Source organism: Oryx dammah, unplaced genomic scaffold (genome assembly GCF_014754425.2).
Source record: "Oryx dammah isolate SB20612 unplaced genomic scaffold, SCBI_Odam_1.1 HiC_scaffold_2, whole genome shotgun sequence".
In the NCBI taxonomy this organism is placed as follows: domain Eukaryota; kingdom Metazoa; phylum Chordata; class Mammalia; order Artiodactyla; family Bovidae; genus Oryx; species Oryx dammah.
Genome location: NW_024070186.1, coordinates 99,146,565 through 99,171,874, shown reverse-complemented (window position 1 = coordinate 99,171,874; position 25,310 = coordinate 99,146,565). Strand labels below are relative to the sequence as shown.

Below are 25,310 nucleotides of genomic sequence, written 5' to 3'. Positions count from 1 at the left end.
GTAACACTGAGCGCGCCTGCGCAATGGGCGGCAGGTCCGCTCAGTCCCCGTCAGGTCGGTATTGTGCTTTTTGTTCCGGAATAGGAGGGTCTTCTCCAGAGGCCTATTCGCCTTTCTTTTCCTCCCATAGCTCCCTCGCCTATGGACCCTAAAAGCTGCCGCTGCTGCTGCTGTTGCCAAGCGAGACAGTTATTGTCTCAGCTCTAGGATGTGCGTTCTTCCACTAGAAGCTCTTCGAAGGGACCGAGGTAACCGCGCCCCCCGCGCCCAGGGCAAAGAAGTGCGCGTGCGTTTGAGGGGAGGGCGCAGCAGACCAGATCCCTCTTGCGCATGTGTGACAAGAAGGCGTTCCTAGATGATGGAGAGAAACCTGTCCTTACCGAGGAGGGGAGATGTCTCTTTGGCCTCTGTAGGCTTAGGCCCGCTTGGGCTGTGGGTGTTGGCATTTTCAACCCGTCTCCCATCAGTTTCCCAGGTCCTGTGCGCTGTCTTTATACTATGTTGATTTGGGCAAGTTAATTATGCGGCCTAGAGTTTAGTAGCCTTAATATATCGAAAGAAGGCCTTTTAGAATCATTGATATTTAAGTTTTCTTCTACTTTCAACAGTAATTCAGTATAAATTAACAGTAGTGTTTCGGATATTTTCATTTGGTCTTTATGGCAACGAAATCTTACCCAGCAAGGGCTTTTTCATCTTATGGAAAGACGCTACTGCGGAGAAGAATACAAATCTGAAATTATCTTCTAGAGCAAAGTTGCTCATAAGAATGAAAGTTAAAGCATTGTTTTTCTGCAGAATGCTGCAGTTCTAAAGTGTCCAGGTTAGAAGACAGCACTTCTAACCTGGCTTTTGTCTTTACTGTCTAAGGAGTTCCCCCCTCCTATCAGAGATTTGATAAAATTGACTCTTTCATTTCCTTTCCCCTGGTTCTCTTGTACTCCTCAACTTTTGGTTTAGGTATAGCCATAGCTAGACATCTAAAAGAATTCCTTCTCTGTTTTCCACAAATAAGTGGTACTTGTATTATGCTTAATCTGCCAGCATGGTTGCTCATGAACTTATTATTCTCTTTAAGGGAATTAAAAAACAGTGGAATGGAAAGCAGTTGTGGTCATCCCATGTTAAGTGCCTCGTCAGCAATGTATACATTCCTGCTGGGGGCCATATTTGTTACTTTAAGCTCAAGTCGCATCCTACTGGTAAAATATTCAGCTAATGAAGGTAAGTTAAGATTTGGAATATGTATGGAGCGCTTCCATCTAACCACATTTTCTTGTTTTTAGTTTCCTTGTATATAAAATGGGAATAATACCTTTAAAAGTTGGCCACCATCTGGTGGCTCAGATGGTAAAGAATCTGCCTGCAAAGTGGGAGACCCCAGTTCAATCCCTAGTTGGTGAAGATTCCCTGGAGAGGAGAATGGCAACCCACTCCAGTGTTCTTGCCTGGAGAATTCCATAGACAAAGGAACCCGGTGGGCTACAATCCAGGGCTACAGTCCATGGGGGTCACAAAGAGTCTGACAGGACTGAGCAACTTTCACTTTATCTTTAAAAGCCCTCTGCTTCATGTAAATGATAAAACATGTTTAAATATGATTCTTTACTCTTACATTCCTACCAAGAAAAATTTTCGATGCTGAGTAAAATTTGGGTCAGTTAAGTACAGATCAAAACTTTTATAGAACAGATTATAATATCTGACTTTTGTTCAGTCAGCAGGTGTTTCTGAGCGTATAGCAATATATAACTTATTCTGAAACAGACAGGAGATATATTTGATCACCTGGCATTTGTAAGGTACTATTTTAATTATATTATCAGTGGAACAGTACAGGTTATTAGTTTTGGTAAATACATATTCAAGAAATCTTTTATTATTCCTGATGTAAAAATTTATATTTTAACAGCTTAATTCACACTGGGCTAAATGTTAGTATTAAGGTTCGAAATGCATAAGATGTAGACCTTATTCTCAAGAATTCACAGTTTATTAGTAGAGAAAATACATGTAAATGCATCAAGAAAATACAGTATAATAAGCGCAGTTCTATACCAAAGATGCAGAGGTAGTTTAGAGTAGAAGGTGAAATATTCTCTCTGAGAGAGCGTGATGTGGACTGCAAAGAGATCAGGGAACACTTCTCTGTTAAGGTGACAGTTGACATACAAGAAGACAAGGTGGGCAAAGGTATTCAAAACAGAACCAGCAGCCTGTAAAAATGAACAGATGTATCAAGAAGCAGGATGGATTGTGAGAACATGTCATTCAGAATTACAGAGAAAAAATTTTAAGGACTTGGTGGAGGGGAGGAAGGAGTGCTTGGCTAGAGAGGGCAGTAATGATCACGTAGTTGAGGACTCCACGGGCCATGCTAAGGATCTGACACTTCATTCTCTAGGCTGTAGATTCTGGGGGACAGGGAGTACTTGGAGAAGTGTAAACAGCTGGGTAAAATGAGAAAGACTGTTACAATAACTGGGTGAAGACAAGACTAAAGGAAAAGAGAAGTAGCCAGTTGGGGAGTTATTACAAATTCGAGCCACAGATGATGAAAACTAATGAAAGATTTTAAAGTAGGAATAGAGAAAAGAGAATAGATTCAAGAAATATTCTAAACATAGAAAGCACAGGACTTGAAAATTCCCTGGTGGTCTGGTGGTTAGGACTCTACCCTCTCACTGCAGAGGGCCCTAGTTATTCCCTGGTCGAGGGAACTAAGATCCTACAAGCTGTGTGGTGTGCCCAAAAAAAAGACAGGACTTGGAGAGTGTATTGAATGTGGAGATTGAAGGAGACGAAGTATTGGATAGCTCACTCAGAGGTTTCTGGTTTAGATGCCTAGTAGACTAATGATGCTCCCAACTGAGATGGAGACCAAGGAGGAAGAGGAGATTGGACAGAGCTCATAGAGATGAAAATTTTAGCTCTTGTACCTCACATGAGGCCAGGAGCTGTGTCCTGCAATGTCTAGCACTTCACACATGTCAAGGAACTGCCAGTTCAGTGAATAAATAGAAGATAGTTATTAATGTGGATATATTTAGTGAGCATTAAATGTTCCAGAATACAGATTTGGAAACATTAATATTAAATTGACATTTAAAACTTGATGAGCAGAGGGCTCATTCAGGGTAAGCACACAGAATGAGAAAATAAGAGCCAAGGATAGAAATCTGAGGAATGCCAATGGTTTAACAGGCATGCGAACACTCAGAAGGATCTTAAGAAGGAATTAGAAAGATGAGAGAACTAAATGCACGTGACTTGTAGAAGGGAGTTTGAAGACTGGGAGAGAATTGCAATATCAGGATGAGATAAGGATTAAAACCTGCCCTTTGGAATTACTAATTAGAAGGTGTAATCTCAGGGACTAGACAGTTGGAGTACTGAGGTGGGATCTTGTCTCCAGACTGTTTGGAGACAAGATCTGAGTGGAAAGTGGGTGTAATGGAGTTGTTTTTTTTTTAAGTTGGTAATTTTGAGCATATGTGTAGGAGAGGAGAAGAAGGCAGTTAATAGAAAGACAAAGAAGATACACTGAAGCCAGAGGAAATACCTGCTGTAACAAAGCTCCTGAAGAGAAGGGAAGGTTTTAATGGGGAGAACAGATGAATATGAGGCCATGGCTGTCCTCTCTGGGACTGAAGAGAAACCAGTAAGAATGGGTGTGGTGTAGACAAGACTGTGAGTATGGGCAGAAGGTGAGTGGAATGGCATGATTTGGAATCAGCCATGAGAGAAATGCAAGAAAAAAAACAAATAACAAGAATGAGTTAAAGAGCAGGGACAAGAATTTGAAAGCTGTGGTCTGAGGCCCTCCATTTTTGTGTGTGCACTTATGCTCATGTATATCATGCCAGAGAATAATGCAAGTATTGATGGAGGATAATAGAATGTGATTTCAGTCTAGCTTTGAGCTCAGAAAAGGGAGGAAAAGATGTTCTTAGCTAAGCTTTTAATGATGGACGAAGTTTAAGAGGCAGTTAGTAAGTACCTGTAGTACAGAACACTTAACTGTCAGGTATAGGAAGATGACTAGCATGGTCCCTGTCTTATTAGAAGCTTACACTTTAAGGGTAAGACATACAACATAAAAAGTAAACATAATACAATGTTAGAAGCACTGTTAAAAGACTTATAGATAGTTACCTGAAAACTGGGTTCATCTCTTGGTGGGTGTTGAACCAAAAGATACAACCAGGCCAAAGATCAGGAGAAGAAAGGATTTATTACTTGTAGCAAGTAAGGAGAGCACCTGAGAGCTTTCCCAAAGCAGTGTCTCCCCAAACAGCAAAACTGGGGAAGTTTTAAGTTAAGCTGCATTTTATGAAGGGGCTTGGGTTATTGACAGAATCCAGACTAGCTGACTGAAGTTGTGAGGGGCAGAAAAGATCAACATCGCCGTCCCTTTAGGTTCTGATTGATCTGGTGGTTGAACACTGCAGTCTCATCTTTACCATTGAAACTGAACTGGGAGTCTTTATAACTGATATGGTTGAATATCTTATGAACTGATATCTTTACTTTTATCGAATATCTTATGAACTGATATCTTTACAACAGTAAAATTGTAACACTAAAACTGACTGTTATCAGTTACTTTTCTTGACTAATAACAGTTTATTCCTACATTCTTTTGTTTCCATAAGATTCTTAATTACTGAGACCTGTTCAGAGATAAGCATTGTGGCCAAGTTTAGGTCACAAGATGACTTAAGCTAAAAATGGCATCTCTTATGTCAAGAGAGCCATGCCTGTTCTCTCTCTCCAGGGACCTCCCACCTCATCTGCTTATAGTAGTGCTACAGGATTGGAGAAGAATAAAGGATTGATTATGCATGGGTTGAGAAGATCAGGGAAAACCACAGAATAGAGGAAGAAAGGATGTTCTGGGGAGAAAGAATGTTGAGTTGGCTTTTTTCCTTTCTACTTAGCCAGTTTGGTTTTTTCATATGACAACCAAGGGAAACAAAGCAAATATTTTTTTTAAAACCCATTCCTCAAAATAGTACTGGATAAAATTTAGTTTGTCCTTGGCAAAATTATAGAACAAGTTGTTTGTATTTGGAAAAAAGAAGTAACAGCTAAGTCAATATATACTAACCAAATCTCATTTCCTAATTAGATTGACTTGTAAGTCGGGACATCTCTTCCTAATGTGTCAGTGGGTTTGGATGTGTCTGAGAGCGTGTTTGTCCACCCCAGAGCCCTGGGCCAGTTGCCTCTTGCCTCAGGCTGCTTCCTTCTTGTTACCTCAACATCTGTTTGTCCCAAAGTGCCTAACAAATAATGTTTTCTATGTGGACCATGATATGAAACAGATAGGAAACCTCTGAGTTAGGGACTATCACAGAAGGTATGTTGGTTTAAGCAAGGCACATAAGACACATAAGAGGAACCATGAGCTGGGTAATAATTCAGCTACATAAGTTGATACCTGGTTGATGAGTCAGGCCCTGATTGTTAATTAATAGTCCATTTAAAAGGTGGTCTCTAACGCCGTACCACAAAGCTTTCTTTGCTGGTAACCCTAGCCCCCTCAGCACATTTTTCAACAACTTGAATGAAAACGTGAGAGATGTAGTTCTCAATTTCAAGGATAATAAGATACTGACTGAGGTAGGGCTAACTAACACGTGAGGTGCATTGATTCAAACATCGGAAAGAACAAAGCCAGCTGGATGAAATTTAATGTAAACCAGTATTAAAATCTAACTATTAAGTTTAGAAACAACTCTAAATTATTAACTGTTAGTATATGTAAGCATTATATGTGTTTCCCTGGTGGATCAGTGGTAGAGAATCTGCCTGCCAGTATAGGAGATGCGTGTCCAATCCCTGGAAGATCCCCTGGAGAAGGAAATGGCAACCCACTCCAGTGTTCTTGCCTGGGAAATCCCATGGGCAGAGGAGCCTGGCGGGCTACAGTCCATGAGTCACAAAAGGATCAGACACAACTGAGCAACTAAACAACAACAAACATTGTGTAGACCAAAATTTATAATTAAAAACCATTTCTGTTTCATTTCAGAGAACAAATATGATTATCTTCCAACTACTGTGAATGTGTGCTCAGAACTGGTAAAGCTGGTTTTCTGTGCGCTTGTGTCATTCTGGGTTTTAAAGAAAGGTGAGTCTTGACATGGTACTACATAACTGGTTAAAAATCAGAGGATCAAAAAATTTTAGAACTGAAAGGAACATTTTATGTCAGTTAGCCTAGCCCACTAATTGTATATATGAGGATGCTAAGATACCAATAGAAGTACAATTACCCATGTTTGGCAGGTAAGGAACAGGCTCAGACAGCAAGTATGCGGCGGCGCTGGGTAGGAGGGATCAGAGCCCCAGCTGTCCAAGCATCCTGTCCACTGCTCTGCCTCCTGACTTGTTCCTGTGCTGGGTCCCAGAGGGAGTGAGTGTGTATTCAAGTTCAGGATCATCTAAGTCGCTGCTGTCTAACTTGGTATGTAGCATACTGGGCAGCAGTCTTCATTTCCTTTAGGGCAGGCGGCATACCACTTTGAAGTCAGAGAAACTATATTCTGGGGCAGATTATTTTACTTTTCTGGGTTCCAGTTTCATTAGCTATCAAATAAGGGTACTAATCCTTCCTCACATCTAAAGTAAGTAGCCTTTTGTGGCTATTAATTCTCCAGTTACTGAACCTTACCTCTCTACTACTTTGGTCTGCCTTCCCACATCAGGTAAACAGAGAACTTTAGACTGCTAAAGGCTTGCCCCAAAAGATGTCTTTTCATTTTCTAAAGTTTCAGTCTGTGCGACATTTCTAGTTGGTAGAATACATTTCTTATCTCATAAAATTTATGTGTTATTTACTAGGGCTTAAATTTAAATTGACTTCTATCTTTTCATTTTACTTTACATTCTCTGTTACAGTATCTTGCTAAGTTTTTGGAAACCTCGAGATAGGATAATAACTCATACTAGGATGAGTAAAAGTTAATTTTATCTACTCCCCTCTATTTGTTTTAGTTCATATCTCCCTTTTGTGATTCCCTCCCCCTCCTCCCCTCACACAGCCCCGAAGGGTAAAAAAAATTCCAGCACGAGTGATTGATTTTTCTTTCCACTTAAAAATTTTAACTTGTTGATCTCTTTTGGCTTTATGCTCAGAGTAGTAAGAGAAACTAAAGGTATCCTGAGTTGCATTCTTCAGTGATACATCTATCTCAGGTTAGCAAAAATTAAGAAAATTGTAATTCCTAAGGTGTTGCTGATACCAGTGATGGGCACAGTGGTGGGGTGAAGAAAGACAGTAATGAAATCCTGTGTTGTCCTTGATTTCTCAAGACTAATAGTCACTTACGAAAGCAAATTTGTTAAGCCTCTTTTAAAGAATTGTGTCAGGAGTCAATATAAGTTACTTACTCTAAAAGTATGTGCATTCTTATCAAGGTCATATATTTATTGCTGTATTTCTTTCTCCAGGAGATCATCAAAATAGAAAGTTGAGATGTGGTTCCTGGAAGGAATTCTTTAATTTCATGAAGTGGTCCATTCCTGCCTTTCTTTATTTCCTGGATAATTTGATTGTCTTCTATGTCCTTTCCTATCTTCAGCCTGTAAGTAAATAATGACAAAGAAAATAGCACTGAAAAGACAAGAGAAATGAATCCCAGAACTAACCTTTTTCTCTTTTTTAATTGTTTTCCGTACCTTTGTTAGTTTCTCATTGCCTCACTGGCCTTCCTAAGGTTTTACCAGAATCGTCTGAGCCAGTCCACTTGCCTGACTCTCCCACTGTGAAGGATAACTGTATTACACGGTGCTGACTGATCTGAGGGAGCTGCTTCCCGATCCCTGAATCCAGAGCCATCTCTGTCTGCGTAATCTTAACCTGTCTGCCTATTTTCTGAGCCATTCTGTGGTCACGCACCTCTAATGCTAATCACAATACCCAGGACCTCCAAGCTGACTCCAGTGTTCAACTCAGAAAATTATATTCTTAGTGTACTGCTCTTATACTTGTTTTAATGTGGCTGATATGTGTTCTATTGGTTTGATTGTCTTTTTGTGTTAGTCCTGTCATTTAACCAATTGTTTAAGGGTAGAGATTCTGTCCTCCCAATCTAAATGCTATCCATGACTGATAATACTAGAAATGCTTTTTCCTGGCATTCCCTGTGCCAATTTAGAGAGCCACTAGTAATCAGAATTAAACTTGGTCTTCTGCTTTTGGAGCAGGAAGTGGCAACCCACTCCAGTATTCTTTGCCTGGAGAATTTCATAGATAGAGGAACCTGACGGGCTACAGTCCATGGGGTCTCAAACAGTTAGACACAACTGAGCAATTAACACACACTTCTGCTTCTACTTATTATTCATTTGGGATCACATGTACTTTTTCCTCTCTATAACTTTATTTTATAAAATGAAGGTTTCTGTTGCTGTATTTAACAAAATGTGTTTTATTTTAAAGAGCAAATTCATTCATTTTGATTATAAGTAGGATTTCTGTTGACACTAATCCTGTGTTTGAAGCCTCTTTGCTGCTGCTGCTACTAAGTCGCTTCAGTCGTGTCTGACTCTCTGCAACCCCATAGACGGCAGTCCACCAGGCTCTCCCGTCCCTGGGATTCTCCAGGCAAGAATACTGGAATGGGTTGCCATTTCCTCCTCCAATGCATGAAAGTGAAAAGTGAAAGTCGCTCAGTCGTGTCCGACTCTTAGCCACCCCACGGACTGCAGCCTACCAGGCTCCTTCATCCATGAGATTTTCCAGGCAAGAGTTCTGGAGTGGGGTGCCATTGCCTTCTCCGTTGAAGCCTCTTTAGGTATAGCCAAATCAGTTTGAGAGTGGGGTGAAAAGGAGGGTTCAAGAAGGCACTGAGGTAGAGAACAGGAGTTTGATTCTTTTGCACAGTTTAGAAGATTAGAACCAGGCAAAACCAAACTGCTCGATAAAAATAGAATATGTTACCATACTAGCCAAAGGCAAGGACCTAGGCTAGAGGAGCACCTGAAGTTCCTTTACCTGTGGTCCATTTTCTTAGTAAGTGTTCATTGCATCTAAACTGTGTCCTTCTAAATTCTTGCACTTTTGTTTTTCAGATCTGAGAATTCCTGTACCCAACGACATAATTTTTCACATTCAACAAGTATATGCTTGTTGCATTTCATTGTTATCTAACAGACTAGCTCTAAATTTATACCGCTTTGCTAAATCCCCAGTACTGAAGCAAGATTGCAGCTTCCTGTTCTTACAACTTATTGCTTTGCTCTTCCTTCCTGATCGCTTACAACCACAGATACTACAAAATAAATCCCTTGGCACTCATATTCTGTGTATTGCTGTGCCCAAGCCTAGTGGGAAAGAATTAGAGATGCATGGCAGTTTGGGGGCAAAGAGCTCTGATATTTTATTTATTCTGTACTACTGTCGGGAAAGAGTGGATACAGTGCCCAGGCCAGCGGGCTGTTTCACTGTGGACCTTTGCACTGCTGTTACTGTGACTGATCAGAGCCACCACTTTCCAACTTAACAGCCACATACTTTTCTCATCTCTTCTTAACCAGGGGTTCGCAAGCATTCATCTGCAGAGAAAACCTTAAAATAATGATTCCCATAAAAATGGAGTGGAAAAAGAGCATTGTTGTATTCTTGGAGTTTTTGCTAGTTTTTATTGGATTTACTTATTTCTCTCATTCAGCTGTATGTTAGTCATGTTTACTGGTTGTATAGATTGTGGAAATTCTTTAGGGTTTAATCAATGTAAAGTGACAAGAGGAAGGCAGTAGGACTTGTTTTTAAAAATAATTAACATTGTCAGATCCAGTTATGAGGATAGTGATAAATTTCATACTTTCTGGGCCAAAATGTACATATATTCAGATTAATATTCTCATATGTGCAATTTGACTAAATTCAGAGAAACAAACCTTTATAAAAATCTGGCTAGCACCTTTCTAATTTTTTCCCATTGTTCAGAACAATGGGAATAAATCCAAAGGACTGTCAAGTATGAGTTTGGTAATGAATCACTGATATTGAATCACTATAGTTAAACCAAGTAAATTGATTTCATTCTAGAACATTAAAAATGCTTAAAAATCTATACCTCTGTCTTCCTATTGTATAAATGAGCCTAACAGTACTTGCTTTTTCTCTCTACCCACAGAATCAGCGTTAAAAAGACTATATAAATCTCTTTGAGAGCTTGAAAAAATATGCTTTATAGTCATGGTAACCATTATTTCTGGACTTAAACCTTTAGAGTTTATAAGTATTTCCAGATCTGCTCATACAGATTATTACTTAGGCATTTGCTGAACTTCAACACATTTCAACAGCTTGTACGATGATTTGATCATATCTGCATAAATTCAACCAGCAATAAAAATAGAATTTAATCCTCTAGTGAAGTAGTTGCCCTAATAACCCCTCTGGGTTTTGACCAAAAAGCTTTTTGTCAGGTGAACTTGGACCAAGCTGGGAGATTTCTGAGGTCATTGCTTTGTTTGGATTGTAACTCTATCTTCTCTTTCTTTCTAGGCCATGGCTGTTATCTTCTCAAATTTTAGCATTATAACAACAGCTCTCCTATTCAGAATAGTGCTGAAGTAAGTAACGTGTTGTGAAAGCATATATCATACTTTAAAGTAGCACCGCCTTGTTTCAGATGATATACCCTCTGAATCCCAAGGCCTGGATTTTATTGCTAATTGGCATTGTGTATTGGGCAGGTTGTCTAACCCATCTGGAAAGCAGCTACAGTGGTAGCCTGCGATTCAGTGTTTGAAATGTTTTTCCTTAGCATCTCAAAAAGAGACGAATGACTAGATTTTAATTATTTTAATTTTTAGTGCCAGATTTTCAACAAAGAATTCATTAGCTTTTTTCTTTTTTTAAACAGAATCTCTGTACGTTAATAGGGAACCAAGAAGTTCCTAAAATTAATATATTTGTTTTTTGGAGTTTGGAGATGATAAAAAGTGACAAATTGTTATTAAAGTCCTTGAGATAAGTATATTATTTAAGCTGTAACTGGCAGCAGATTTGCTTCAAGTTTAAATAGGCTGTGCTGCAAAGCAAAGGCCAAAATGTCCTAAGGTAATATAGGATCTGGGTACTTAACTCCGGTTTAATTTGTTATTTGATGATGGTGGTGATGATGGAAAATAAAATAACTTTTTGTTATGTTTGTTGTGATTGTTTTAATTTTACATTCACTTTCTGTTTTTAATTTCTTTCTCACTGTACTCTGACAGAGTGTTTTCATAATTGATGTGCACAGAAGGGTGAAAGGCTTGGTACATAGGCACTCAGTAGTTATTTGTGGAATCCCTTGATGCATTCAGTTTAGAAATTATATGATATTCTTGAAAGATTTTCTTTTACCTTGAGGAAGCATTCAGTTTAATGGTTGATGTAAGATATGGGGAAAAAAATGAACATAGCATTTCAACCAATTTAAATGTAGAGTAACTGAAATTTGCTTTTTGATCACTCTCTTCATTTATGAATTGTGAGAATAATTCAGTCCAACTAGTAAGTAAAGAATGCTCATCCAAAAACATTTTATAGTCTTTAAAATCAGCATGAATGTCACTTAGTAGGATAAAAGTTGGCTTCTGAGGAGACATATGTAAGCAATTATATTTTTATATTGAGTCCTGTGATAATATCGAGATTCATTTCCATAAAGGAAAAAATATTGGCTCTGACACACAAAAAGGCTCACTATTAGGGGAGCAGTGGTTTCAAAAACATGCATTTTTTGTTTTGTTTTGTTTGAGGTTTTTTTTTTACTTTTAAGTTTAAAAAACGTTTTTTCCTATGAAATGACAGTTTATGAGTATGTATGGTGTTACTATGTAATGCATAAGTGTTATACCAAAATTACATTAATTTAAAACTGATTTTACCAAAGAGAAGGTTAAAAGTATGTTATTGCCTGGCTTGAGATTGGCCAGTAGCTCTAGCTGTGCCCCGAGTTGGTTGGTTGTTTTTTTTGTGTGACTCCAGAACATGAACAGGGCCATAGGCTGAGGTGAGGGCCACTTGGAAAAGCCCTGCCCAGGGTGCCCTGACTGCCATGTGGGCATCTATGCAGGGAGGCTTTCCATTAGGCAGTGACCAGAAAACCCTAAGGCCTCCACAGGGCCTCTCCACCCTATTTTAACTTAATCCCATAAGGACCACTAATGGTAGGTGCAGTTAGACTGGGTCTGCCTGGAGCCCAGAGCCACTAAGCATTTTGCAGCCTTTGGGCAGCTCCCCTTGGCTGCAGAGGAGGGAGTCTAGGTGAATAGGCTGGGGGCAGAAGGGCAAACGACATGAACTATAGTTCAAACTTTTTTTTTTCATGTATTTTACCTTTTAATATTCAAAGCAGTAATATTGATTCTTAGGCATTTGTTTACTTTGTTGTTAGTATCTCTGTTTTTCGGTTTTTTTTTTAAGCTTTATATTTTGTATTGGGGGTATAGCTGATTAACAGTGTTATGATAGTTTCAGGTGAACAGCAAAGGGACTCAGCCATACATAGTATGTGTATCCATTCTTCCCCAAACATCTCTCCCATCCAGGCTATACAGTAGGTCCTTGTTGGTTATCCATTTTAAATATGGCAGTGTGTACATGTCCATCGCAAACTCCCTAGTATCCGTTCACTCCATTCTTTCCCTCTGCAACTGTAAGTTTGTGAATATCTCTTTGTTTTGAATACTTAGAAGTTACTTGGTAAAGAAACAATAAATCACTCCATTTTTATTATTTCCAGGAGCTTTAATTTAGTTCCCAGAGTAAGTCTTGGTTTGAGTAATTCACAAATCAGCCCTGAAGTTACTTAAAATAGTAGAGCTAAAATATAATAAATCTAATAATGGATTTTATGGAAGTACCTTTTAAGTATTACCTGTTAATTTTAAAATCAACTTTGTTCTGTTTTGATCTTTTTATTGGTGGTAATGTATGTTGCTTGTTTTCCCCTATGTAACTTAATTTTTGTGACTCTTTGATGGTCTTTTGCAATAAAATTTTGACCTAAAAATAGTTTGAGTTTTATCACAAGTTCTTAATTTGTTTGCCATAAATAACTCATTTAGAATATTGAAGATGTTGTCTTATAGTTGACTCTGGCAAAGCCATCAAATACATTTCCCATACAGGTAAAGAGTATAAGGCTATACAGGTAGGAAAAAAATAAGTCCAATGACTAATGCAGGAATATACTTGTAAGACTTTGAAAGTGGGAAAAAGAAAACTACCACCATCCAAATGTCTTATTCTAAACCCCATGTGAACGCACAGATTCCCTCTTTGAAGTATAATTAATGATTCAAAGTGGAAATACAATGAGCATGCCTCAAAGCCCCATTGGTTTGCTTTTAAAGCTTGGCAGAGTTGTATAATCTCGTTTGCTAGGCTTTAGGGAATCCTGTTTCAACCTGGACATTGAGAATTGGGAACAGAACCAGGAACAGCACTTACTTTTACCTAAAGATTTATATGTATATGTATATGTATATGAGTTTGTATATGAATATATGTATATGTATATGAATTTCGCTGATTTCTTCAAAGGGCAGGGAAAAAATTATTAAAAAACAGATTTTGAAACTTTGATGGGTATCTTGGAAGTTGTGGTAAACTTTACTTTCAGAAGTAGCAGGAAAAACAAAAGTGCCACTCAGTAATACAAGCATTTCCCCAAAACCATTCACTCACATGATAACTATTTTTTGTTATTTCTCATGATAAATATGTCCCTGGTCATCCTCTGTGAAAGGTATGATGTACGGTTTCTTGAAAAAAGTATTTTTCCACTTAAATATTTTCTTGCTCTGCCTTGGTTTACCACCAGATATGGTGTATATATGTATTGTGTGTATATGTATGTACATATATACACACTTTAGAAAATTTAACTTAAGATATGTGAGTTTCCATTCATCATTCCTTTGATGAAGAGCTAAGGCCTTTCCTTTGTGTGTATCTGGGATTTGCTGATAGGAGTTCTTTGGCTTCTTTCTTGCTTGAACCTACCTTCATTACACATCATCCATGGTTTCCAGTTCCAATTTCTTTAAAGTGGAACAAGCCTTAAAAATATTTTTATAGTAGATTCTTTATTATTCATTCCTCAATCTTACAACTCACCTGCACCTAATTCAAAGGCAGGTTTTTTTTTAATCTTGTGATTTGCCTTTAATCTTCCTAAAGCTTTCAACTTAGTTTTCATAAAAATAGCAATCCTTTTCTTTCACACATAATTTATGGTTTCTATAAGCATTAAAATATATGATTAGAATAATGAGCTCACCTTGCAAAAACAAGTTTTGGAATGGACACTTTTTGAGCAAAGAGTTCACTTGGGAGGAGAGGCCGTCAGGTTCAGCAGGCAGCCTTCCAGTCAGCAGCCTTCAGTTCCACACACCAATCTGAATGTTTCACAGAGCAGTGGAGAGGTCAGTTGAGTGTCTCCTGTTCTGTTTCAGAGTTGTGTCCGACTCTGCAACCCCATGGACTGCATCACGCCAGTCTTCCCTGTCCTTCGCTATCTCCCTGAGTTTGCTCAAACTCATGTCCATTGACTTGGTGATGCCATCCAACCATCTTATCCTGTGTTGCCCGCTTCTCTTGCCCTCAGTCTTTCCCAGCATCAGGGCCTTTTCCAGTGAGTCAGCTTTTGGCTCAAGTGAGGTGACCAAAAGTATTAGAGCTTCAGCTTCTGCATGAGTCCATCCCCTAAACTGAGGAGGAGTCTTCTGGGCATAATCAGTCATCATTTCTAAGAGCACAGATTCTTAGCTCACTTTACACAATAACTTACTGTTATATTTTCTTTGCTGAAAATCTATTTTCAGCCTAGTCCTTAGTAATTTTTAACCTTCCCCAGAACATTTTTAATGAGTAATTATTTGTATTAGGTACCATTTAGCTTGTATAATGCTTTACTTTCTTAGGTTCTTTTTTCTCAGTGTCAATATTAGTGAAAATCTATAGCATCTAAAGGACCTGTAGAGTATTATCATTGCCTCTTTTATCTTGATGCATAGTAATTGCTTATATGATGATTCTTATAAATTAAGCACTTATCTATCAATTTCCATCACATTAGCTTTCTACCACTGAAGGTATGCCACTTGCACCTTCAGAAATGTAAGTGACTAGTTAACAGTTTCTGACCTCATGAAGTAAGACTATGCTAGTCCAATCACTAAATGCTAGATCTGGTTATTTTAAAGTGTCTGCACAAGAAGATATGATATTATGATCAGATAGTGCTGCTTTTAAGACTGTGTAGTTAGTTAGCAGTTTCACAGCATGAAACTCCATGGAAGCATTGGTGAGATCAAACATGTATTCTCATATAGGCATACTGGGTACTCAGAATTGTATTGATATATAAGAGGTACATTGGTCTGGGAGGAGGACTTAAGAAAACCGTGACTCGGACTGCTTCCTTGTTCTCATGAATACATGACCTTAGGGAAGTCAGTTAACCTCTGAGAACCATTTCCTTCCCTAGAACAAACTGCCTGACCCATGGTAGATGCTCAACAAATGCTCCAGAATTCTTACTTTTAATTCTTACCTGTTGCTTTACACGTCTGCCTTTGTTTATGTTGCTCTATTCTTGGTATCCTTCTTCTTCATCTGACTGACTCATCTTCAAACTTGAAGATGTCACTTCCAGAAGCCTCCTTGGCTGTTCCCACCTGACTGCCATCCTCCTCTTTCCTTAGTCAATGTACATTCTTTTAGCCTTTACATAGACTCTTGCCTCTGCCTGGATATATCATCAAGCCTCTTTTCACGTGACAAACTTCGTTTATTTTTCATCTTTCAGCTTAAGTGTCATCTCCTCTTCAAAGCAATACCTGATTCTATTTACAGACTCAAGTGTTCCTTCCTCAATGTACCCTAGTTGTTCTGTGTATCACATGTCACACGTTATATTGTCATTTAGGTATGACTCTCCCTGTTAAAGTATAAATTCTTAGAGAATGGAGACCAAGTCTTTTTTCTCTTTGCAGAATGCCTGGCACATAGTTGCTACTCATTAAATGTCTGTTAAACTGAATTCAGAAAATGGGATAATAATCATTACATCCTCTTTTTCTCAAAATGTGTTGTTGGACAAAGTAAATAAATAATTTGTCAACTGAAACACTAAAAAATATATATATATTTTTAACTTGTCTTATCCAACAGTAGTTTGGGGTGTAATACCTTATGATGAGGCTGTGGATCAGGGAGCTAACTTCCTCCTTAAATCATTTCTGGATCATGGATACTTTTGAAAATTTGACAGAGCTTTTAAGGGTCTCCTGGAGAGGGTGGGGAAGGCCAGAAATTGACCTATGTATTTATAGAACCTTTGGCACACACTGTAAGAATTCACAGAAAAGTTCATCATGCTTTCTTCCAATTCATGGAAACTAGATTAAGAATTCCTGCTTTAACGTACTTTATTCCCAGATAAAAAGTAATTGTACCAAACAACTAAGATCAGCTCTCAAGGTAGAAAAGGAGACTTGGTTAAACATAAAAGTTAGAAGGAAATTTACAATGTGAAGATCCCCTGAAGGAGGAAATGGCAGTTCACTCCAGTAATCTTGCCTGGATGATTCCATGGACAGAGGAGCCTAGGGGAGGTTGCAAAGGAGTCAGACATGACTGAGCGACTAAGCAACAACTAGGAGAAATGACTGGATGGCCTTAAGGGACAATTACTCTAAAAAGTGAATAAAAATAAGTTCAAGAAACAGACTCACCCAACAGGTTTCCTTTGAACTTGAATTGTAGAGAATGCTAGCAAAAATGGTGTGGTTCAGGCAACCAAGTACTCAAGTAATTGAGTTTTCAATAGAAACAGTTGATGTGGGAGGGGAGAAAATGAGTAATTAAAAATCTCCTTTTTCATCTTTGAACAGGAGGCATCTAAATGGGATACAGTGGGCTTCCCTCCTGATTCTGTTTTTGTCTATTGTGGCTCTCACTTCTGGGACTGAGACCTCACAGCATAGCCTGGCAGGACATGGATTTCATCATGATGCCCTCTTCAGCCCATCCAATTCCTGTCTTCTCTTCAGAAATGAGTGTCCCAGCAAAGACAATTGCACAGCAAAGGAGTGGACATTTTCTGAAGCTCAGTGGAACACGACAGCCAGAGTTTTCAGTCACATCCGTCTTGGCTTGGGCCATGTTCTTATTATAGTCCAGTGTTTTATTTCTTCGATGGCCAATATCTATAATGAAAAGATACTGAAGGAAGGGAACCAAATCACCGAAAGCATTTTCATACAGAACAGCAAACTCTATTTCTTTGGCGTTCTTTTTAATGGACTGACCCTGGGCCTTCAGAGCGGTAACCGTGATCAGATTAAGAATTGTGGGATTTTTTATGGCCACAATGCATTCTCAGTAGCCCTTATTTTTGTAACTGCATTCCAGGGCCTTTCAGTGGCCTGTATTCTGAAGTTCCTGGATAACATGTTCCATGTCTTGATGGCACAGGTCACCACTGTCGTTATCACAACGGTGTCTGTCTTGGTCTTTAACTTCAGGCCCTCCCTGGAGTTTTTCTTAGAAGCCCCATCAGTTCTTCTCTCAATACTTATTTACAATGCCAGCAATCCTCAAGGTGTGGAATACGTACCTAGGAAAGAAAGGATTCGAGATCTAAGTGGCACTCTTTGGGAGCGCTCCAGTGGGGTAAGTTTGTGAGGATGCTGCTGCTTCCCAAATTCAAAGCACGATTATACGAGAAAAGAAATAGATCAGGGCTGTTTTATCACAGGATTTATCTGATCTCTGTGAGTTTAAAAAATCATTCAACATTTGTTGGACTCCTTGGGTGTAAGGGCTCATGATAGTACTGTCAGGGGTTGAAAAAAATTATAAATCAGAGTGTCAAGGGCCTTATACATTAGCTGTATCATAGAATATTATAGAGTCATAGAGCCAGAGATGCTTCATAGGTTATCTTGTCCAGTTTTATCTTGTCATAGTTTTACAATGAAGAACCAGACTCTAAGAGGCTTACTGGGTGACAGATAGTAAGTGAAAGAACTTCATGAGGTCTGACTCCTTATCCATTCGTTACTCTTCTCACTCCAGCATAGTTGAGGAAAAAAGCTTCTTTGGTAAGAAAAGTTGATCTTCAGCATTAGTTAAGTCTTGTTAAATGTATCACTAAATTGAAAGCCTGGCTGCTTCCATTTCTTGGTAGTTACTCATAAACCAGAGTGTTCCTGAAGGACTTGCCTTGTTTATCTCACTAAGAAGGTAGTCCCCAAAAGGATCTCTGCAGGTTGACCAAAACTCTTTTCTAGAAAAGTACATATGCAGTTATTCTGAATATTCTTCTAAGTGCTTATAATTGTTTTAGGAAGGTCTGCCAGTCATACTCTTAGCAAATGAATAGTGATCTTTTGAAGGCTCAAGTTAGGAGTTAGATACATGTTTAAATAAAACATGAGATAGAGTCCTCTATCTAGGTTTAAATTTACAGTTCTCATGAACCCATGAGATAGTTCACACAATAAACATACTTCGTGTGATAGTTCATACAATGAACATTTTACTCTGAGACAAAGTTAGCCTATTGCTTATTAGAGTTCATGGCAGAACTTCCCTCTGAAGTGATGATACGACAGATTCTTAAGATGGAAAAACAAGAAGCCTGCTTTGATCTTAGTCAGAGTATAGATTTATAAATTCTGTATTCTTTTCCAAAAGTCTAATAACACCATTTGCCCTACTTTTTTAGGTAAAAGAAAATGAATTTAGGTAACAACACCTAGTTTATATCTATTTCTGCAACCTTTAGTCATTTCCCTTCAGGACCAGCAGAGGGCACGCTTTACTTTGCTCTTGTTAACTTTGAAATTCAAATACATTGAAGTGCATTCCAATTTTTATGATCTCATTATATGTCTAAAATTAACTTTACAAGAATAAGTATTTCATTTCATTTAGCCAGATTATAGTTTAATTAAATAAGATCCATGATTTGTTAGTAAAGGTTCTCATTAGTAATCATTAAAAATGGAGCATTTCTAGTTTTGTCCTAATTAATTACTTATTTCATGTTTCCTTTTAGGATGGAGAAGAACTGGAAAGACTTACCAAACCCAAGAGTGATATTGAATCAGATGAAGATACTTTCTAAGTGGTACCCAAATAGTTGGCAGCTCTCACAAACATTTTCACTATGTGTGGTAATTATCTTTTCACTTTGATAAACCAAGAACATTTCTAAAGCATAAAACTCTTTGCATATATCTAACCATTCCCAAAATGATTCCAACCAAAGCTTAGAGGACCTAAAGACTAAAAAGTTCTAAGGAACTGACATAAGAGTAGTAGTATGGAGACTGCATTAATGACGTGGTACTTAGTACTTTGTGGGCTTACCAGGTAACACAGTGATAAAGAATCCATTACAGGAGATGCAGGTTCAATCCCAGGGTTGAGAAGATCCCCAGGAGTAGGAAATGGCAACCTGCTCCAGTACTCTTGCCTGGACAATTCTTTGGACAGAGGAGCCAGGTAGGCTGTAGTTCATGGGGTCTCAAAGAGTAAGTCAAGATATATTTGCAGATTATTTTCCTCTTCCTCCATTCCAAAAAAACCTTGTGATAATCATGTTAGCTTTACCCTATAAGTATACAAATAGAGATCAGTTTGCTAGATTTTCATAATTGTGTAGTTCTGCTCTGCATGCCATAGTCTTCCCTTTTATATCATCATAAATGTCACTTAGGTTGTCCTTTGAATTTTGAGGTCATGGAGATAGTCATTTTGTAATTAAAAAGCAATGTGACTCTTTGTAAAAATTTGCTTGAAGGCCACAACATAGATTTGAGAATAATGTAGTCTGTGCTAAATATTTTGCCAAAGAAACAGAATTTTCAACAAAAATCTCAGAATTTTAATTTTTAGGAATTTTCAGGGAATTTTAGTTTTAGTGATTATCCTTTGATGTTTTTCTATACACAAAAAGCTTCAATTTAGGTGAAAGTTGGTTTCCAGTCCTCAGTTATCTCTTGTATTTTACATCAGTTACAGCTGTGATGGGTTTTTTCTCCACAGTTTGAGCATGTCACTTTTGGATTATTCTATTTCAGAGAACTAATAAGCCACTTTTATTAGTTATTAAATAGAAGTTATGATTATTATATATATTTATAGCATATTCTGTTCCTAAAGGTTAAGCCACTGGCTTCAAATCCTGCCAGACTGCTGGTAAGACTAGTGCCGAAGACTTCCTTCTAAAAGGGTCACTTTGCAAACAAATGACTTTTACTGAACTATGAATAGTGTTACTCTAAAAAGAGGAAGGCTAGTCATAAATAAAGCACTTTATGGTAACATTTCACACTTAAACTGCATGGTATTTTTAGAGGTATTTTTGAATGCATCCAATTGAGTCTATGAGTTAGAAAAGTCAGGTGATAGGTAATTTAAAAATGAGGAAACAAATGATTTGCCCAAGACTGTACAGCTGGATGGCGATAGGACAAGAGCTGACTTCAGCTAATAGGCCTGTGTGTTTACAGAGTACTGTAAATATGAGCTTTAAGGTGTCATTTTCATGTAGTTTGTATGTCTTTTTTCCCCCTAATTTTCGTATAGATAAATATAATGCTATTAATCCATCTGTAATAGCCAGAATAATATGAATGGCAAGAGTTGGTGGAAATTTATAAATAAAATAATTATTAAACCCTTACCTTGTGTTGCCACTTTGTCATATGAGGTGGAATACAGAGTATTTTTAATTTCAAAAGTTTTAAAACTTTTATCTTTCAGGAGATCTTGACTTCTGAGAATAACAAAATTCTTACCTTAGTCATAGCTTTTCCATCAGAGTACTGTGAGCAGGAAGATTACCTTATTATTGCAGTTCATTTTAAAGGCAAAGAAAATCAGTTCTAGGAACACCTCACTTTGAAGAAATATAGCATACAAAACATACTTATGAGACAGATAAAATTGCAACAGTATTATTTGTGAAGGTATTGCTTACAGAATATATTAAATAGCAGATTCCACTAATTCATAGAGATTGGTTTCCTCATTCACAGTTACTTTTTTTCACCGTCTTCAGGAAAGCATTGCTTGCCTAAAGTAAGGTTTACTTGTGCTAACTTACAAATTAGAAGGAAGGAGCTGGAACTAAATAAAATGTGAAGTTCTGATATGGATGCACTGGAGTATAGTTGACCCCTCAACATGGTTAACTTTCATGGCTCCACTTACATGCAGATTTTTTTTCCCCAATAAATACGGTACTATATGATCACTGGTTGGTTGAATCCTCAGATACATAACTGAAGAAATGAAGGGCAGTCTGTGGGACTTGAGCATCCTCAGCTTTTGGTATCCTCAGTAGGTCCTGGAACAAATCCCCTGCAGATCCCAAGGGACACCTGTACTTTGTGGGTGCTACTGTTTTAATAATAAGAGAATAATTCTCTTCATACCTTCGTAAGGTAAAAAGTCTAGAAACCACATCTTATCATCTTGGATGTTCCTGTATCAAGTGCATAATCTGAGAAGAATGAAGGTCATTTGGAAAAAGTAGACTTCTTTTCTGTTCTAAAGAACAAGTTATGAGGTAATGCTTATTCTCTCCTTATAAGAAGACTCTTCTAACAAATGGTACTTTGCAACAATGGAGAGGGCCCTCCTGAAGAGTAATAAAGAGGAGTAGTAAACTCTCCACCACTAAAGTGTTAAGGAGAGATTCTATCAACCGGATGATTCAGAAGCGATTCTGTCATTGGTATAAAAGTTGGACTAAGTGATTTCCAAGGTCCCTTAGGAGATCAACCCTGGGATTTCTTTGGAAGGAATGATGCTAAAGCTGAATTTACTTTGGCCACCTCATGCGAAGAGTTGACTCATTGGAAAAGACTTTGATGCTGGGAGGGATTGGGGGCAGGAAAAGAAGGGGACGACCAAGGATGAGATGGCTGGATGGCATCACTGACTCAATGGACGCGAGTCTGAGTGAACTCCAGGAGTTGGTGATGGACAGGGAGGCCTGGCGTGCTACGATTCATGGGGTCACAGAGTCAGTTACAACTGAGTGACTGAACTGAACTGAACTTCCTATTTTTAGATACTCTTCTAAGCACTTATGACCTATAACTAATGCACTGAATCTGCTCTCTCCATAGTTTTTGAATAGCCTTCGGTTGGACCACAAGTATGTCCTGCAGTGACCTGATTGCAGCTTTGTTACTGGTCCTAGGATCAAACTTCTATCCAGGAATGCACCTAATCCCAAGGGGAAGCAGGGTGTGGCCATTGGTTGTAGAGGGAAAGATGGCTTAGACCCAGGATCCCAAATCCTTGGCCAGCTGTGTCCTGCTGCCAGAGGTTTTCAAGGTCCATATGCAGAGGAGACTCTAAGGAAAGAGTTTTGTTTATAACTAAGGCTTTTTGTGTCTGAATCCTCATGGGGAAGCAACAGCTTGGAGCTGAGTTGGGCCATGTGTGGCTGCAGGGAATCCTGCTCTTGTACAGGCCCAGCCTTGACCCAAAACATACCAGGTCCTCCTTGGCAACCTCTCCTTTTACTTAAGTCCTGATTTTTCTTATAAACTCTTTCTAGTATGGAGCAGAGGCAGAAAAAATCAAACCCAAAGGAAAGAGAGTTGTTTTCCTTCTCTAAAGCCTAGAGCAAACTTTCTGTAATTGAGTAATAACATTTGTTGCTGTTGTTTAGTCAACTAAGCCATGTCTGACTCTTTGCGACCCGTGAACTGTAGCCCGCCAGGCTCCTCTTGTCCATGGAGTTTTCCAGGCAAGAATATTGGAGTGGGTTGCCATTTCCTTCTCCAGTAGCTCTGTCGGTCCCAGAGATGGAACCTGGGTCTTCTGCATTGGCAGGTGGATTCTTTACCACTGAGTCACCAGGGAAGCCCCTGATAATAAATATCCCTCCTTTAAAGGAAAAAAAAATTCCCAGATCTCAAGAGTTAGCCGTTTTCTACTTTACTATAAATGCCTACAAACATAAAGTATAAGCATGTTGCCTATAGCTTTTGGATGAAAACAGAACACTTACAATTAAAGAATAAAGCTATAAATTAACCAGTAAATTTTCAATTCAAATAGTTTAGTGAGAAGGTGCTATTTTGCTCAGATGGACTCAACAATAAGCTCCCTAATAGATCTGTGGAATTTCTGTCCTCACTTGTTGTTTTACTAGCTTCACGCTCCATCCTGTCTCTGCCAAGATAACTGAAACCTGCTGACAGTGCTGGTAATGCATTTAATCCTGCTGCGATTTATCAATCCATGTCCCCAGCAATCCCATACGGATGTGGTGTGGGTCGAGCTGCCAACTCCCATTGCCCGCAATGCCCTGGAAAGATTTTTAAAACGTCAGCTTTATGTGTTCCCTGAAGCTTTGAAAGAGCGCACCAATAAAATCGCCTAGGCATGGCACTTTTTTGACAGGTACTTTTCCCCCCACAATTTTCTTTGTTTCATCTCATCTCTTCTTGATTCACTCCATTTATGTTTTAACCATCTAGGTTTTCAAATTTATTTCCATAGGGATTTATGAATCATTCTCATAATTCTTTTCATTTCCTTTTTACTCTAGTCTATATTCTTTCTCATTTTTGACTTTGTGTTTGAATAGTGTCTCTTGTCTTTTTAAAAAATAGATCAATGAGCAGTTTCTAAGTAATTTTTACTTTATTAAAATTTATTATGCCCTGCTTTTCTGAGGTTTAATTTGTTGTTTTTCCATCTTATCTACTTCAAATGCATTTATTTTCTTTCTTGCTTGTTAATGAACATGTTTATAACTAGTAGAAAAATTCCCTGGAAGTAGACTCTATCCCAAACACTTTAAAATATAAAATTGTCATTATTTTTCTAATTCTGTTTTGAGTCAAGAGCAGTGTCATTGAGAATTTTATTTATACTTTTCTTAATTTCTAGTTTTTACACACTTGGTTGGAAGGTGAGATCTATACTCTTCCTGTTGTTATTTGCATATTTTATTGAATTTTTTTATTGTTGTTTGACTCATCCTTTGTGTAAAAACCTTTTTGAGAAAGTTGATACTAGTTTTATGCCAATTTGAAAGTTTCTTGTCATATTTTAGATTTATTCAACTTACACTTCTAGTCTATTTCATTGCTAGTATTTACTTTTACATTTTAAAAAGCAAACTTCGAACTTTACATTTATAAAAATGTTTCAACCTCAAATTAAAATATGGTCATTGACTCCTTTCATTGAAAAATGTGAAACTTAGGTTATTGCATTTCCTTCCAACTCCCAATTTTTCTTAATAAACTCTGATAATTTTATCCAGGTCCACTAGAGTGTATTTTATCTATTCTAGGACTCATATGTTTTCATACAATCTTTGAAGTTGGGGTGTGTTAAGCTATGGCATGTTAATATAACTGCTGCCTCCTGGCAATAAGGATGAAATTGTCTTTGCTTACACAAGCTGGCATTTGGCATGGGCATACAACTTCTTGATATTTCAGTCAACAAACCACTTAGAGACCATCTGAGGAGAGAATAAGAGTCCTGGTTGTTGTATGAACACCTTTTGTGATACCTCCTGGTAAGATCAAGAACATGTCAGCATCAGATTTTACAGAATGAGTGTCAGTATCTTGGAAGAAGATCTTGGAGACAGCAAAGAAACTCTCTTAAAATGCTTTAGCATCATCACATCTCTCAATGGTATAGGGAACTTTCTGCCTGGAAAACCTCAGACATCTACAACTCTGAGTGTCAAGAAGTGATTCAAGAGATTCAGGCTGGAAGATGTTTTATAAATAGTTTAATTTATTTAACTTGTATTTCCTTTTTTATGCAATCAGAAAATGCTACATGAGAAATACAAAGTCTTTAAGACTCTTTACACAAGATAAAAAAGGACAATTTTAAATGACTGGAAAGTGATATATTTAACTAACAGTGTTTCTTAGCATGACACAAAATGGTGGTGCCTCTTAGATTTGAGCTGTCCTGGATATGATGAAATTCAGAAGTTCTTTTTAAAATGATTTATTATGTTCCTTTCAAGAATTAATAGTTTGCCTTCTAGTTTATAGTTCCAGTTATCATAGCTAATTAAACTTTATTTGTTCATGACATAACGTGCTCATTCATGGCTTTTAAATGCCAGTTCATTCCAATAGCTGGGAGCTGTCTTAAAATAGATTTTTCTCTTCTGAGACTGTCTTTGATACACTTCCTGAGGTTTTTTATTTCTTTATTTTTTATTGTCTAATAGCTATTTATTAACTGAAATTTTTTCTAGTCATATTACTACTCAAAG

The 25,310-nt window shown here is 37.9% G+C and overlaps 1 protein-coding gene across 3 annotated transcripts; it reads left to right on the top strand.

Moving 5' to 3' along the window:
• On the top strand, nucleotides 1–20,714 carry SLC35A5 (solute carrier family 35 member A5). 3 transcript variants are annotated; one of them, XM_040224579.1, is made up of 7 exons: nucleotides 1–248; nucleotides 1,079–1,224; nucleotides 6,038–6,136; nucleotides 7,462–7,592; nucleotides 10,523–10,590; nucleotides 16,912–17,692; nucleotides 19,083–20,714. In XM_040224579.1, the coding sequence occupies exons 2-7, from the start codon at nucleotides 1,098–1,100 to the stop codon at nucleotides 19,149–19,151; spliced, it is 1,275 nt and encodes a 424-aa protein (XP_040080513.1). In that variant the 5' UTR covers nucleotides 1–248; nucleotides 1,079–1,097; the 3' UTR covers nucleotides 19,152–20,714. The 3 variants fall into 3 exon arrangements, with proteins under 3 accessions (XP_040080513.1, XP_040080505.1, XP_040080523.1); XM_040224571.1 differs by having other exon boundaries at nucleotides 6–248; nucleotides 7,459–7,592; XM_040224589.1 differs by lacking the exons at nucleotides 6,038–6,136; nucleotides 7,462–7,592 and having other exon boundaries at nucleotides 43–248.
• The last annotated feature ends 4,596 nt before the right edge of the window (nucleotides 20,715–25,310 follow it).

Coding starts and splice junctions, on each gene's coding strand:
- SLC35A5 (XM_040224571.1), top strand. CDS start 1,098: ATGGAAAGCAGTTGTGGTCATCCCATGTTAAGTGCCTCGTCAGCAATG. Junction 7,593..10,522: donor TCCTTTCCTATCTTCAGCCT/GTAAGTAAATAA, acceptor CTTTCTTTCTAG/GCCATGGCTGTTATCTTCTC. Junction 17,693..19,082: donor TTTGGGAGCGCTCCAGTGGG/GTAAGTTTGTGA, acceptor GTTTCCTTTTAG/GATGGAGAAGAACTGGAAAG.